Source organism: Epargyreus clarus, unplaced genomic scaffold (genome assembly GCF_041222505.1).
Source record: "Epargyreus clarus isolate Ecla_fem2 unplaced genomic scaffold, WU_Ecla_fem_2.2 ptg000032l, whole genome shotgun sequence".
Classification (NCBI taxonomy): Eukaryota; Metazoa; Arthropoda; class Insecta; order Lepidoptera; family Hesperiidae; genus Epargyreus; species Epargyreus clarus.
Window position 1 is genome coordinate 4,721,830 of NW_027332237.1, and position 15,211 is coordinate 4,737,040.

The 15,211-nt window shown below is 35.2% G+C and overlaps 1 protein-coding gene across 2 annotated transcripts in view; it reads right to left on the bottom strand.

The window, feature by feature from the left end:
• The window catches only part of LOC140755042 (uncharacterized), a 110,520-nt gene that overhangs the window by 23,646 nt on the left and 71,663 nt on the right, over window positions 1-15,211 (bottom strand). For both annotated transcript variants that reach the window (XM_073090220.1, XM_073090221.1), the window contains exons 3-5: window positions 6,566-7,221; window positions 5,596-5,753; window positions 4,296-4,439 (exon numbers count right to left, since the gene is read on the bottom strand). In XM_073090220.1, the coding sequence (XP_072946321.1) occupies window positions 4,296-4,439; window positions 5,596-5,753; window positions 6,566-7,221 (958 nt within the window). The remainder of the gene's footprint in view (window positions 1-4,295; window positions 4,440-5,595; window positions 5,754-6,565; window positions 7,222-15,211) is intronic.

A 15,211-nucleotide genomic window follows, 5' to 3' on the forward strand; every position in this document is an offset into this window, starting at 1 on the left:
AAAATAAGTAAAACATGAACATTTAGTGGTACGAAAGCCTCCATGTGCGAGTTCGACTCGTACTTGGCGAATTATTTGTTTAAATAACTATTAGGCGTGCAGTTTTCTTCACGATATTTTCTTTCACCGTTAAAGCAAGTGATAATTAATTTCTAATATGCACATAATTTCGAAATATCACAGATGCCTGAGATTTGAATCTTAAACCACCCGATTGAGTGGCTGCGTTTCAAACACTAGGCTATCACTGCCTGGTCCCTGTAGTCCCGGTACTAGACAGGTCCCGGGATGGTTGTGTTCCGCCGAAGATCCCGGAGTTCTCCAACAACGTGAGGACGGCCACCGGGGAGGTTTTAGTGCGGTAAAAGTCCTACATAACCCGGCGTCGCTCCCACGTCGTCGGGTACCTTTTTAAGATTTCCTCGTCGTAAACAGAAAAAAGGCTATCACTACCTTGGTGTAAAGTTGTTTATAAAAATAGTCTATAGCGTTTATATATACATTGTGAACATTCCGAATAAAAATAAAATAGCCGGCAAGTCCAGTTTCCTTATAAAACCTTTACCTCTTCCTACATCATTGTATTTCTTGATTTCATGTCATTTAAGATCTATAAAAATAAACCCACTGACGTAAGGAAAGATCAAAATTTCAAATTATATTACAACTTGTATAACTACGACTATTTCCTAAATCTGAATACCGATTAAAAGGTTTGTATATTTTTTATACGGAAAATAATAATTACTTAGAATTTGGGGTTTTGTACGATAAAAATCTTATACCACCACTTTCGTGTCTGTCTGCATTTTCCAAAAAAATAATAAAACACATTAATTACTATAAAAACAAAAAACGACTGCTTAAAAATAATTAACTGAAATAAAGTAATGTAGCCTAGAATACTCTCACAATTTAGACTAATCCAATGAGTAGTTATAAGTTGAAATTCATTAAGCCGTTTGGGCTGCAAGACGCGCGACAAAATTACAGTTTAGTTTACAAATATCGAATTAGTAGGCTCAATCACGGACAATTGTTAGTTAAGATAAGCAGTTAACTGGTTAACGCCCGTTATTGATTATCAATCTATCCAATGATTTGCCTACTAAAGATCGTCATTTGCTAACTTCAACATTATGCTAAATTTTCAATTAATTGATTATTTTTTTTAATAACGTGTAACTTAACATTAGATTCATCCACCTACTTCTATTACATAAAAGCACCAATCCATATGAACATGTGAATGAGGGTCAGTGTTTAAAGCTATTAAAGGTAAAACCGGTCCCGTGGCGTATAGTGAAAAGGCCAATGTACTTTGCCAAGGTACGGGGAAGAACCAGATGACGCATCGTGAAATACCTAAGTAAAATTAAATACGAATAAAGTAAACATACTCGTCCCCGATAATTAGTTTTAAGGAAATGAAGGTAAAACCTTGTTTCTTCATTAACACTTAGGTTGTAATTGACTGAAGTAAAAAATACAAGGTGTTTTTTTTACAGAAAAAGAAACGCTAAGAATAAAGTCCAGCATAAGAAAAGCTTCATATTGTAACAATCCGCGCCATTCGGAGCGGACTAGCAGAGTCCGCTCCGAATATAGAAACGAGTGGAGTTGCAATAGCAAATGACAAATATTAGCGGGATGTATACAGCGCGGGACCCTCCCGCCACTGGTCCGCTGCCCACTCTCGCCCACGGGTACATAGTTTCGTTAGTGTACCCTTACGTTACGGAGTATATAATATGCTAACTAAACCTGCGCGCAACAACTTCAGAGCGGACTAGCAGTTTGGCGCGGACTATACCTTAACAATGGGGCAATGGGCTGGCCACATGGTTCGTAGGACAGATAACCGATGGGGTAGGAAAGTCCTCGAAGGGAGACCACGTCTCGGTAAAAGGAGTACAGGACGCCCCCCGACCAGGTGGACTGATGACCTGAAGCGGACGGCGGGTATCCGCTGGATTCAGATTGCTCAAGACCGGTTGGCAGATTAGGGGAGGCCTATGTCCAGCAATGGACTATTAAGGGCTGATGGATGGATGGATGGATGGATACCTTAACATCTTCTACGCTCTTCGGGTGGAATGTATAAAAATAATTAATATTGAAATCTTTTTGTAATGCATGTGAAAGTGTGTTTGTTCAGACTTATCTCCAAATTTTGACCGATTGCTGGCCTATTTTCAGGAGATTTTCGCTGGTATTTTCAGGGGCTTGAAGGTAAATGCTTTAAACACGCGATTTCGCTGAAGTGTATTGCCGTATTTCTTTCTATATTTTAAGTGATCAATATATTTAAATAAACGTCCCATTTTAATCAATTCAACAACTTGTAGCACTTCAGCACTTGAAACAATTCTATTTATTCTATTAGTAAGTAAGTAAATATACATTCTTAGAAATGACAATTGCATTTGACAGTAATCATTAGGCAGTAGCCTAATCTAATAATTATAGTTTAATAACTAAAATCCACGCTAAAATCGCACGAGGAAAATCGTTAAACCTGATTCCTGACGACCCGGGGTGAATGGGATAACATTATTTAAATCGTGTATTGTCATCGGTTCTTGATAATTGTTCAAAATTTTAAATTAATCGGCCCGTTCGAAGTAGGTAAAAATCGAGTTCAAAATTCCGTTACATACATACAAGTCAAGCTAATAAAATCGTGGTAAAAATCGTATCAAATTTACTATTCGTATACTCAGCCTAAGCATAAATACTTCCGATGTCGCAGCGATCTATCTTTCAAGTATCATAGGATAAAGTTGCTCGAAACTACTAAAACTACGTATTACGCCACCTTTTGATTTCGGAAGATTCTCATCAAACTTTTACAAACTCGTTAACGGTAGCATCAGCGGTGCGAAGCGTTCACTTACACAGACACGACCGCGAAGCACACGCTTATTACTATATTCTGTACTATGAACTATGGGATACTTTTTTGCTTCTGTGAATAGAAGTTTATGATAGTTCGTATTTTAGTTTTAGGACGAAATAATTAATTTTCCTTAAAATAGACGAACTTCTTGATGGGACCGTCAAAAACGATAATAATTGTGAAGCGATTGTAAATAGTTAGATTTAAAAATTGAAAAGTGCTTCCTTAAATGGATTGAATAATATAATAACACAATATAATTATTTTCAACTTACTTAATGTGGTACTTGGATTTGAATCTGATTAGATCAGATTGTTCTTGAGGAATTATAAGTATTTTTTGTTCTTAGATATAGTGAAAGAAGTGATATTATCAAAACCGCATTTATATATTACCTCACTGACAAGTGTAATATATAACTAAATTATGTAACGTATAACGATCACAAGTGTAAAAGTACGTGTCACCTCCATATTTTGGGAAACTCGTATCAAACTTTTACAAACTCGTTAACGGAAGCATCGGGTAGAAGCATTCGCTTATACGTCGAAATTATGAACATCACAGTTTGAAAATGCATATAGTATACAGTTTTTTGACTGACTGACAAGTCAGAATAATTATATTAATTTAAGTTGGGAATCACATTAATTTTGTCGTTAAAGTGTTTTTTGAAATGAAAACTTTCTTAGCGCCGTTGTAAACTTTTTGTGATGGGTAAAAAAATACTAAATTCGCGTCAGGATCACAAGAACTGATCAATAATTCGTAAGACGGCAAAGCAAACTGCAAAAGTCACGATGTTATCCGGTGTTAGCACAGAAAAATATGTCAATGGGTGTCAGATTCAATTTTTAATTATTAGGTATATTTTATTATTCAATATAGGTAAGGTTTCGAAACTTTTCACTTCCGCCCGAACTCCCGGAGTGCAACCCGTTGATTTTTTTTACTAAATTGTTATACTAAGTTGAAAACCGGTAAAAAATTATAGGCCCGCCCCTATTATTACCATATAATATATATCAATAGTATAGTACATTACAATACGAGGACGAAAAATTTTTTTCTGACAAGTGTGAGTTTGCAGGCCGAGCCGCAGGCGAGGACTGCAATCACACGAGTCAGAAAAACATTTTTCTTCCGCGTGTTGTATAAAATTTTATATTACGGGGTCGGAAATGGGGGTTTTGCGCACGCGAAGCGTGCGTAAAACGTCAATTTACGCACGCCGTGATATAAATATTATTTTATGTAACCATCATAATTATGTTCCTATCTTATTTTATTAGCTGAGTAGTACCTACCTGGTATTTCGATTACGCACATACATTGCTTGTTACCAAATAAACCCACATTCTCAATTTTTTAATTTTCTAAGAATGTTGCATTTACCTGTCATAATCATAGAGATGTCCATGAGGATCCTGGGACTTGGGTTTCCTGATGATGAGAGCACCAGCAGCACCGTCTGCTCGCTGCATTCCTGAATGGGAGTGCCAGAAGTGGGTTCCAGAATGGGATGCGTTGAACTGATACCTGTAATAAATAAATGCTTTCTACATTCACAGCCCACATTCGGATTCCCTGTATCTTGGGTTCCATGGACACATAAAGAAAATACACAATATAACACCCAGACCCAGAATATATATTCAAACTCATAATTCAGATATCTGTCTGGCCGGGGATCCAACCCGGAACCCTTTGCGCGTCTGACCGGTATGGTGATAACTTTTATAACTTTAACGTGATAACGTGAATTTATAATAACTTTTAAATTTGTATACGTGCTTTTATTAGGCGGATGTTACCGCCACATCTGTATTTTCTAGCGTAAAGTTCATGCGTTTTGATGGAAAGTATGGATGCCGACTGACCTAAATATGAGGCGATATCATAGTCTCCAGGAAAGGTAACGTACTATCACCTTCAGGTAGAACCCCTATTCTTTATGGATTTGTTGTTAAAAATGTATCTTCGTAAACTACATTGGTGTTTTACTTTGAAGGTTTTAGTAGAAGGATCCTGTGATCAACTTTAAGTAAACCGCTTAAACCCAAAACACCAGATAACTATAGTCATAGGGCAGAAGTAGGTTAATCGATTCTAAGGGGTTTCGCCATTTTATTGACGATTATCATGAAACATGTGAAATGAAGTGCTATCACGTGTTTTTCGCACACCGATTATGCACATTATATTCAGTATATGGATGCATAATATATGCATATGCATATTATATTCAGTATATGGACATCCATATTCATCCCCGAATTCATGAGGAAATAAATAAAATCCTGACTTTTTTTCTGTAATATTCTGCGACATTTTAGTTTACAACTAAGTACAATTTAAATAGACGTATTCTACAGCATTTGAAGAAAAGTAATGCTTTAATACCAAATTTGAAACACTTCATTTCAAGTCATGCGAACATACACAACCAGCTTAGTGAAATAAATTTTATTTATGTATAGTTAAATTACTAATGGAAGATGATGAAATGGAAAGCAAACTTTTCCAAGGTTCCTACTTAGTCTTCAGAGCTGGATATATATGAGTCAACGCATATGTGACCGACCACTGGATAGACTCTTATCTGGGATTGATTATAGGTGTCCATCGGCAGTAGCCACTTACCATCAGGTGACTACATGTTTTTTACTACTCCTATATTATAAGGGTAAGTTACCTGAAGGTTGACTCAGGTAATATCGGACACTGCGTGACGTAGGGCGTTCCGTCCATGTAAGGAGTGCCTCGCTGATGCTGTCCATGCCAATGGACCGTTGTACCCTCAGTCATAAGATGGTTTTCCACGTCCACTATTATCCTGTCGTGTTGACAAACCTGGAAACATGTATACTTATACCAAAGCAAATTCGTAGAAGTTTTGAAAATATTTACCTAAGTATTATGAGTAAGTATATTAACTAATTTTATCAATGGTTGAATAGATTAAGGTAATCGCTATCGTAAAAACACGGTTTTGTGTTTAAGTCATTAAGATACGGACAAAAAACCAAATCAGTATGAAATTAAGTAATTTAATGGAGTAAATGAGCAGTAGCTAATGTTTTTCACATTAGAAATAATTTTAACCCAGTTAGAAAAAATGTTACTTCGATTTTTTATTTGGAGTTTTAAATTGGTACCTTGAAACCGTGGAATAATGATTTATTACTGCTGTATTTTTTTAACTATAATTTTTTTGTAACACAAATCCTTTCACTAGGGTGTGTCATATTACATATTGTAGACCTCGTCAAAGGTGGTAGAACCCTTTGTGGTTCGACTCCGACGGCACCACCGCCACACCTATTTCTACCTAATAACAGCAGTGTTAGGCGCTGCTGTGTTCCGGTTTGAAGGGTGTGGTAAGGGAGACAGACTTTTCCGAGGCGTTCCAGCTTAGTCCTCAGGGGTAGCGGCGCATCTGTGGCCGACCTCAGGTAGGAATATCTAATCCTATCTGTGGTTGATTACAGATGTCCATGGGCGGCAGTAGCCACTTACCATCAGGTGGACTGCATGCTCGTCTGCTACTCTTATATATTAAAAAAAAAAAAAAAAAAAAAAAAAAACCTCGCTTTTCATGCAACATAGTATGTTAGTCCTTTCAGGTTTTAGGAATCTAGCAAATCATTAACAACGTCACTCACCTCTATAGCTGGCCCAGGCATTTTCCTGTTAATAACATTAAGGGCCCTATTTACACCATCAGCCGGTATGCAGTCAGGTAGCTCGCAGTCCGACGCATTATACGGACAGTTGTAGCACGCTTTACTCATAGTTTGATACCATTCGAGCTTGAATTCATAGTAGCATATCATGGGTTCTTCCCCTTCTTTGCATTCCCTGTGACACGGATGATCGCCAGCTATGAGCTCACCAGTAACCTCATCGTATTTAACATGAGCTCTTAATAGTGTTTTCATGCTCGCTTTTTTTGCTAGGACTTGTTTTACCGCATCAAGCTTATTATCACTTGGAGCCTCTGTTGTAGTATGCCGCGTTTTTGTTCGATAACTGAAGTCGTTATACGGCGGATTTGATATCACTGGTAATATAACTTTTGATGCACTTTCTGGTGCTTTAACATTACTGTTATTCAAAACTTTGACTATACTACCGTCACTAGTATTAACATTTTCTTCGCCTGTATCTAGTGTCACGTTGTCCAAGCTATCGTTCTGTTTACTTGGAAGATTTTCCAATGATATAGGACTACTCGTGATAATGCCGTCTGGTATTGCTGGTTCTGTTGCAAACTGTGTGGTCGCTTCTAGTTCTGATGCTGTGTTGATTCCTTTTGCGTCTGTAACAAATAAGAATTGATTAGTAACAGATTTTGTTATATATTTAGTAGGACTTGTTTGTATATTTTTGGATTTGTCCATTACCTATATATCTAGTAAGTAGGTAAAAGTATTGAAATGACTTAAACCACTTATATCCATAGATTAGTAAAGGTTACTCACTTCTAACAAGAAAATGTAACCAATTTTGACAATTGAAATTGTCACTGTCATCTATATTCGTGTTTAAAAAATATTAAAATAAATACAGTTTTTAGAGCATTTACAAATAAAACGATATTTCTCCGCACTTTTTCTTCTATGTTGTGTTGTTTTTGTACCACTTAACTGCACATGTCGGCATTGTTTCGCGTACATTACACTATGACAGTCGGAGACGTAATGGGAAAATAGTCAACCATTTTACGTATGTGTCAGCCATTTACGGCTTCCTTCAATTATAAGGCTATGAGATATCTATACTTTTCTATGATTATATCACTCACATTTACAATAATATGTGTGATATAATTAGATATCCATTGGGCAAGGATGTCCGATCAGAATAATGACTTCTGTACCTATATATAAAAATCAATATACGAGATGAAGATCATAAGGCTTTTTTCTAATAACATGACATCATAAGCCACGGAGTAATTACGATTAATTTATCCGTAGAAATACATGGTCAATGGAATGAACTGTAATTAAACGTAATAACATTTCTCATATAACACGTGACTTCTTTTTATGTAATAAAAGTAACGTGTACGTTCTATATAGTGATGTTAAGTCACTGACACTCATGGGCATCTGTTCCCTTAGTATGAGTTTTTACGTTTATACAAAATGACTGTTTTTGTATTTGTTTACGTATTTGTCCATACATTTCCAATCAGCGCCCCTATGGTTATACGTGATCAAATACAAAAACAGTCATTTTTGTAAAAACGTAAAAACTCATACAAAGTACCCTTAGTATGAGTTTTTACGTGTTACCAGTTCCAGTGAACCAATCTGAAATATATTACTGAACTAAGATGGATTTGAGTCGCGTTTTTATCTTTAAGAACCAACGATGCTTTTCGTGTCACGCGTGACACTTGCATTCTATCGTTTCATACGCACACGGTTCGCGAATAGACTGCATCGAGTTAATTCATGTATGCGGGTAGAACACAGATGCAGGTGTAAACACGCGTGAGAGTAATGGCGCCCTTAGAACCATTTTCCTATCACACGCGTCTGAGTTCATCTGAGGATTTGGACCACATGTGTGTCACGTGCCTCCTATCACTAGAAAAGTATGTTCATATGTGAGCTACACACTCAGGTCAAGAAGATATTACAGCAGATTAATTCACGCGTGCGTATGAGGCATGCGTGCGTGTACAAAAATACTTGGTTTAATGCGGCTAGCTTCCTACGCTTTTCAAATTAAAACACAAAAGGTTAGATTAGTAGTAAACAAATCAGGAATAGACGTCGGCAATAATGCAATTAAAGAACGAAAAGTATACAATATAATTAATACAATATTATCACGAATTTATTATTAAAAATGCGATCACTAACACCGCCATATAACATCTCCCACACCCTTTATTTTATAGCCAAAACCAATTGACTGACGCTCCTTGAGTGCTATACATAAGCTTAGAATTTATGAATCAATTTTAATAATTCACAATCCGGTCAAGTTTTTAGAATAACATCCTTTCCGATTCCTCGTTGAATGTGAATTGCTTAGCGGAGCTATAACTGCCCACTCTGCTATGCCTATTATAAGGCTGATCGAACGTCATCAACTCATTATCGTCCCAGCTGGGAACAGATCTCTACTTGAAGAGGTGTTTATGTTTAGGCCATAGTCCACAGCGCTAGCCAAGTGCGGATTGGTAGTGAAGTCTATATTTGTTTTTTTTTTTAAAGACTGGCGTATTTGTTTTCTTACGATGTTTTCCGTCACCGTTTCAGGAAGTGTCAATAAATTTCTAATGCATACATAACTTAAAAATATATACTTATCTGAGCATTATGATCACTGATCGAATTTAATTGAATGAAATAGTTATTAGTATCGGGCGTTACTTTACGAAAAATCATTTAGGTATCGACTATAAGACAATTAATCGGTAGGTCTTCAAATCAACGATTTCTTATTTAATTTACTTTAATTATGCTATGTTTTGGAACTAAACTCATTTTGGTGATCGTTTGTGTAATGGAACAGGTATCCTGCAAGTATTTGTAAGTTTTACCTTGGTGTAATACCCTCTGTATCCCATCATATATTTTATTAGTAGTGGATTGTTGCTAAGTAGTTTTCGCCCTACATTTAAAAGGTACATTGAAATTTAATAAATCGATGACAAGCGTGATAAAATAATAATTACTAAGAACACATGATTCATTCCATCAAATCATTTATTATGTAATGATAAAGAGGTGCAATGTAATAAAATGTATGTAATAACAATTAGGTATTGGAAGACTTAACAATAAATAAACTCAATGATGACATAAACGATATGATATTTTGTATAAGCAATATCATCGTAAAATTCCCGACCCGGATTACAAAAAATGGTCAAAGTAATGAAACCGCAAACGATACAACAAAGAATCGAATAATTGTATCCTTACGAATTTAAACGATGTAATTTATTTTAAGCCGTATTCACTAATGATGTTAAAAGTTAAAAACATCCTTCGGACGTTACAATGTCACTTTTTATTTGAATGATTGATGGCGGATAGTGGATTTAAAACAACAATTACAATTAATCGAAAAACAATTACAATATTTTCCAGTTACAACCCAGAATAGAATTTTGAATATGAAAAATTACAATTTACAATGAAATAATAGAATAGTTGGAAAGCAGATAAATATCAGTACCCTTAGTATGAGTTTTTATGTTTACCTATACAAAAATGACTGGTTTTGTATTTGTTTATGTATTTACCATACATTTCCAATCAGTACTGATACAGTCCGCTAGGGGCGCTGATTGGAAATGTATGGGCAAAAAATAAACAAATATAAAAACAGTCATTTTTGTAAAAACGTAATAACTCATACTAAGGGTACAGTGTAATATTGTGTGAATGTGTTTTGTTCGTATCTAAAATTAGACTAAAAATCACAAAAAAAATGTAATATTATTATGTTGTCCGTGGTTGAAGCTGCTTGTGGAATTTACCTTTTAGACAAACAATTATAAAAATTTTTCAGAAAAGTTTATTTCCTCATAATTACTTGTAACTATTACTGTAAGCCAATTTAAAAAAGAATTATCCTTTTTAATACGTTTTTTTTTAAATATCAACAGTCCATCATGATGGTCAATGGGTACTGCTACTGCTACCGCCCATTTGTAATCAACGCCGTATAAATTTAGAGTGTTAATATCGGTTTATGTTGCGTTGTTACCCCTGAGAACTAAGTTTGAACTCCTCGGGTAAGTATAGACATACAAGCAAGACTGCTTACCCACAGCAGCGCTTAACACTGCTGATATTTGGGAGAAATTGGTGTGGTCGTAGTGCCTCCGGAATCGAACCACAATAGATAAAAAACTATACTTTAAAAGCTTTATGAATATTTCTTTCGTTGTTTGTTTGTGCGCGTCACAACAGCAATCTAGGGCGTACCTGAGTGGAATCTAGAATTTCAATTGGCGATCTGCCACACGAAGGCTAACCTTACGGTAACACGACAGTAGTACAGTTACATCACTGATATTAATATTTTAATGTTGTAAACGCGTTTGGTAAAGGTAATGTAATGGTAAGGTAAGGTAATATTCAATCGTTGTAAATTATTATTTGACACAAAGACAGAAATATAACTCCTTGAGGATTTTTTTTGCTACAAAATGATGTTATTTTTATAAAATTGAGCTAAATACGCCTGAGCTAAATACGCCTGATGGTAAGTAGTCAGTAGTGTTTTCCTTGACCCAAGGATATTTATAATCATTTCTAGATAGAGATCCCGATGGGGGCCTACGCCCTAAGGGCTGCGTGAGATCGGATCACCTAACCGCCTAGGGACATAAAAAGTGAGCACAATCTTTTTTAAAACTTGAAAAAATGCCTAGTATACAAAATTTGGACGTCAATTTTTTACACGTAAAAATACCGTGTATACCCGTCATGAAATACCATTCGCTTAAATAAAACATCATGTCATATGCGTGTACGTTTTGACAGTTCCAAAATTAGCGAAGATTCTGATTAGTCGCGCCTAATTAGTCACCGCAAATATTGCACATGAAATGAAAATTTTTCACGCGACGCTTATTAGTCAAATTACTGTATTTTTAAGGAAATTTACGTAACATTTACTTAAGCTTTTATTTTAAACGATATACACACTATATGCATTAGTTTAACTCTGTTTAGAATAATGGTTAAATAAAATATAATGAAACTAGCTGACCCGGCAAACGTTGTGTTGCCATATAAATAAAAAAATGTCAAGGGTGAACAACCCTTATCACTTACGGGTTTGAAAAATAGATAAAATATTTGAAACTACGATGGTAGCGAAGTCTGTCGAATCCAATGCGAAACATTCCAAAATCAACAATTACTTACGAATTAAAAATTAATTAAAAAGACCTTTTCCCACGGACTAAATTGTGAATCCTGAAAGTCCCCTTGAACACACACAACAAATTTCATCAAAATCAGTCCAGTCGTTTTGGAGGAGTTCAGTGACATACACACGCACATAAGAAATGAAATTACAATTACAATTTTAATAATTAAATTATAACTCGGATCAAAACAATATTATGAGAGCAGCGCTTAACACTGCTGTTATTAAGTAGAAATAAGTAGTGGAGGTGACACCAGAGTTGAACCACAGAGGTACGACCCACTTTACACCAAGTTACAAGAAATCCAAACAACTTAATCGCAAGTTATGAAAAAAAATTGCAAAATTAAAAACAAGTTAATAAGATCGTAAAAAAATTAATATCCTTAAAAAAACTATACTAAATCAGATATTTTATTTTATCTACTTTTGGACGAATACCTCTCAAGCAGTACCTACATACTATAATTATGTACAATCAAAAATTTCGGTAAAATGCAAATTCGCGTAAATTAAGTTTAAAATAAATATCCGCGCGGCATGTTAAGCGAAATACGAAAATTTCAGAGCATCAAACATACAGAGGTAACTTTATTTGGTAAAATATATTTTTTGATATTATAAACTCGTGCGATCTGGTTATACAGGTGCGGTAAGTATTTGAAGCGTTTCAACTTAGTCTTTAAGAGCAAACGCATCTGTAACCGATCTCAGATAAAACTATAATCTTATCTGGGGTTGATGATAGGTGTTTATGGTTAGCAATGACCACTTACTTTCTAATGGACTGTATGTTTATTTGCTACTTGTACATAATAAAAAAAAACTTGATCCTATTCCATAATGGCTACTTTGGTAAACGTGTCTCTCATCCGTTATAAAATGAAATAGATTTTATAAGCATACTACCTTTCACCCGCGGCTTCACTCGCAGTCAAAGGTAAGTTCGGTATTTAAGGGCGTGAACGTGTAGCAAGCAAACAAACAAACAAACAAACATATTCGCGTTTATAATATTAGTTAGGATTTTAATTTCGGTTTCAATTCAGTATGGGTTTACATTTTTTTATATACGATAGGAATATTACCAGAAGAGCATGCAGCAGGTGGACTGCATGGTAAATCGCTACTGCCGTTCATGGACATCTGTAATCAACCCAGGAAGGATTAGATATTCCTACAGCGGAATTGTCAAATGCGGGTATTAACTAAAAGTGGGCGTATAAAAGGGCACTGTACCCTTACCATGAGCTTTTACGTTTTGACAAATATCACTGCTTTGGTATTTGTTTATGTATTGGCCCATACGATTTCCCAGTTCTGACACAATCCGCTAGGGGCGCTAATTGGAATTTGATTGAATTGGGCGCTGATTTCCTGACGAGATTGTTAACAATACATTTATTTTTATAAAAACATAAATCAGTGAATATCAGCATCATAACAAAGTAAGTCTCTACAATTTATAAGTCTATAGCCCCCGTGTACACCGTAAGCGCAAAATTGTTAATTGCATTAATATTAAAACAAACACAAATAAACGACTCCCATCTTTTATTAAACAACACTGATTTATAGCGCACACACTCACAATATCTGATTTACTTATTTATCGCCTAGGCTTTGTACAATAATTATAATACGTAATTTAAGAAGCTTCTGTTTTGTTAGAAATATCTAGCTACATAGTTCCTACTCAATTAATCCGTGTTATAATATAAATTAATAGTAATGAAGCGTGCAGTCCCTCTGTACCCTTACCATGAGTTTTTACAAATATTACTGTTTTGGTATTTGTTTACGTATTTGCTCATACAATTTCCAATCAGCGCCCCTAGCGGATGGTGTCAGAACTTCGAAAAACTCATGGTAAGGGTACTGATGGTAAGTGGTCATTGTTGCCTATGGACACCTTAAACAACATTAAATAGACAGATTTCAGTTCTACCCGAAATCGACCACTGATGCATATATACCCCTGAATAATAGTTTTAAACGCCTTGTGTAAGTATGTCTCCCTTACTGCACCCTTCAAACTAGAACACAGCATCTCTTTACGCGGTTGTCATTAAATAGAAATATGTGTGGCGGTGGCACTTCCAGAATCAAACCGCGAAGTGCTCTACTTTCTTTAAAATCTTATATATAAAATTCTCGTCTCACAATGTTAGTTACCGTACTCCTCCGAAACGGCTTTACCGATTCTCACCAAATTTCTGTTCAATATGCATGTTCAGTATATTTGAGAATCGGCTACTATCTATTTTTCATATCCTTAAGTGGTAAGGGTTGTTCACCCTTAACATTTTTTTATATAAATAAAATAAACGTTGTGTTGCCATATAAATGGCAACACAACGTTTGCCGGGTCAGCTAGTAATATATAGATACGTTAAACTTCGTCGGTCTTATTTATTTTACTCCTCTGAACAAAACGTATAACACTAAAGCTTAGAATTTATAATGACTGCTACATAATTCGATATTATTCCGTATCACGTCTTGTTATATCAGTTTAGACAGAATATGCATTCAGTCTAACCACATTTGACTAATTCCCTGTGCACCCCGTACAGTACAAGTAGCATGAATACCGTATACTCAGACGGACAGGTGTACCTATTTACGTATATGTAAATTAAGCTGATTGTAGACTAGACTAGAAGCTTAGTTATTTAGAAAATACCCGTGTACTCTTGCACCTTTGGACCAATGAGGAAAGAATTAAATAGACTCCTACACAGGATTTTTGTGCAATTTGGATGTACGCGTCGACACACAATTGTCAGGAATCCGATTTATAGGAAACACTAACCAAAGGTAACACTAATTGGGCAGGTAGTACGTGATAAATGCGCTAAGTTAGGAAGCTTATATTTTATACCTACCTAGTATTACTTTTGTAGGCATGTCCTATTACGTATTTGACTGATCTAATAACAATTAAAATATGTTGTACAACGCTCGTTATTAATTCTCAATTAATGCAACGTTTGGTCAAAATCGACCAAAGATTGACATTTAACGATTTATTTTTATTAGATTTTATCACATTTCGATCTAGTGAATTAATAAATGATTAATCTATACTAATATTATAAAGAGGAAAACTTTGTTTGTTTGTTTGATTGTAATGAATAGGCTCAAAAACTACTTCACCATTCGAAAGCTACATTAACCACGAGTAACATAGGCTATATTTCATATGAAATATATTTGATAAATAGATTTTGAGGTGGTACACAGTTTGCCGGGTCAGCTAGTTTTTAATAAAGGACGTAAACCAAATTGTCAAATTTTTATTTAAATTAAGCAGCGTTTTTATATATCTGCTAGTTTCACTATTAGTTGTCAATTTCATTAAATAAATGAGCAAAATCATTCAAACTAGTTCTACG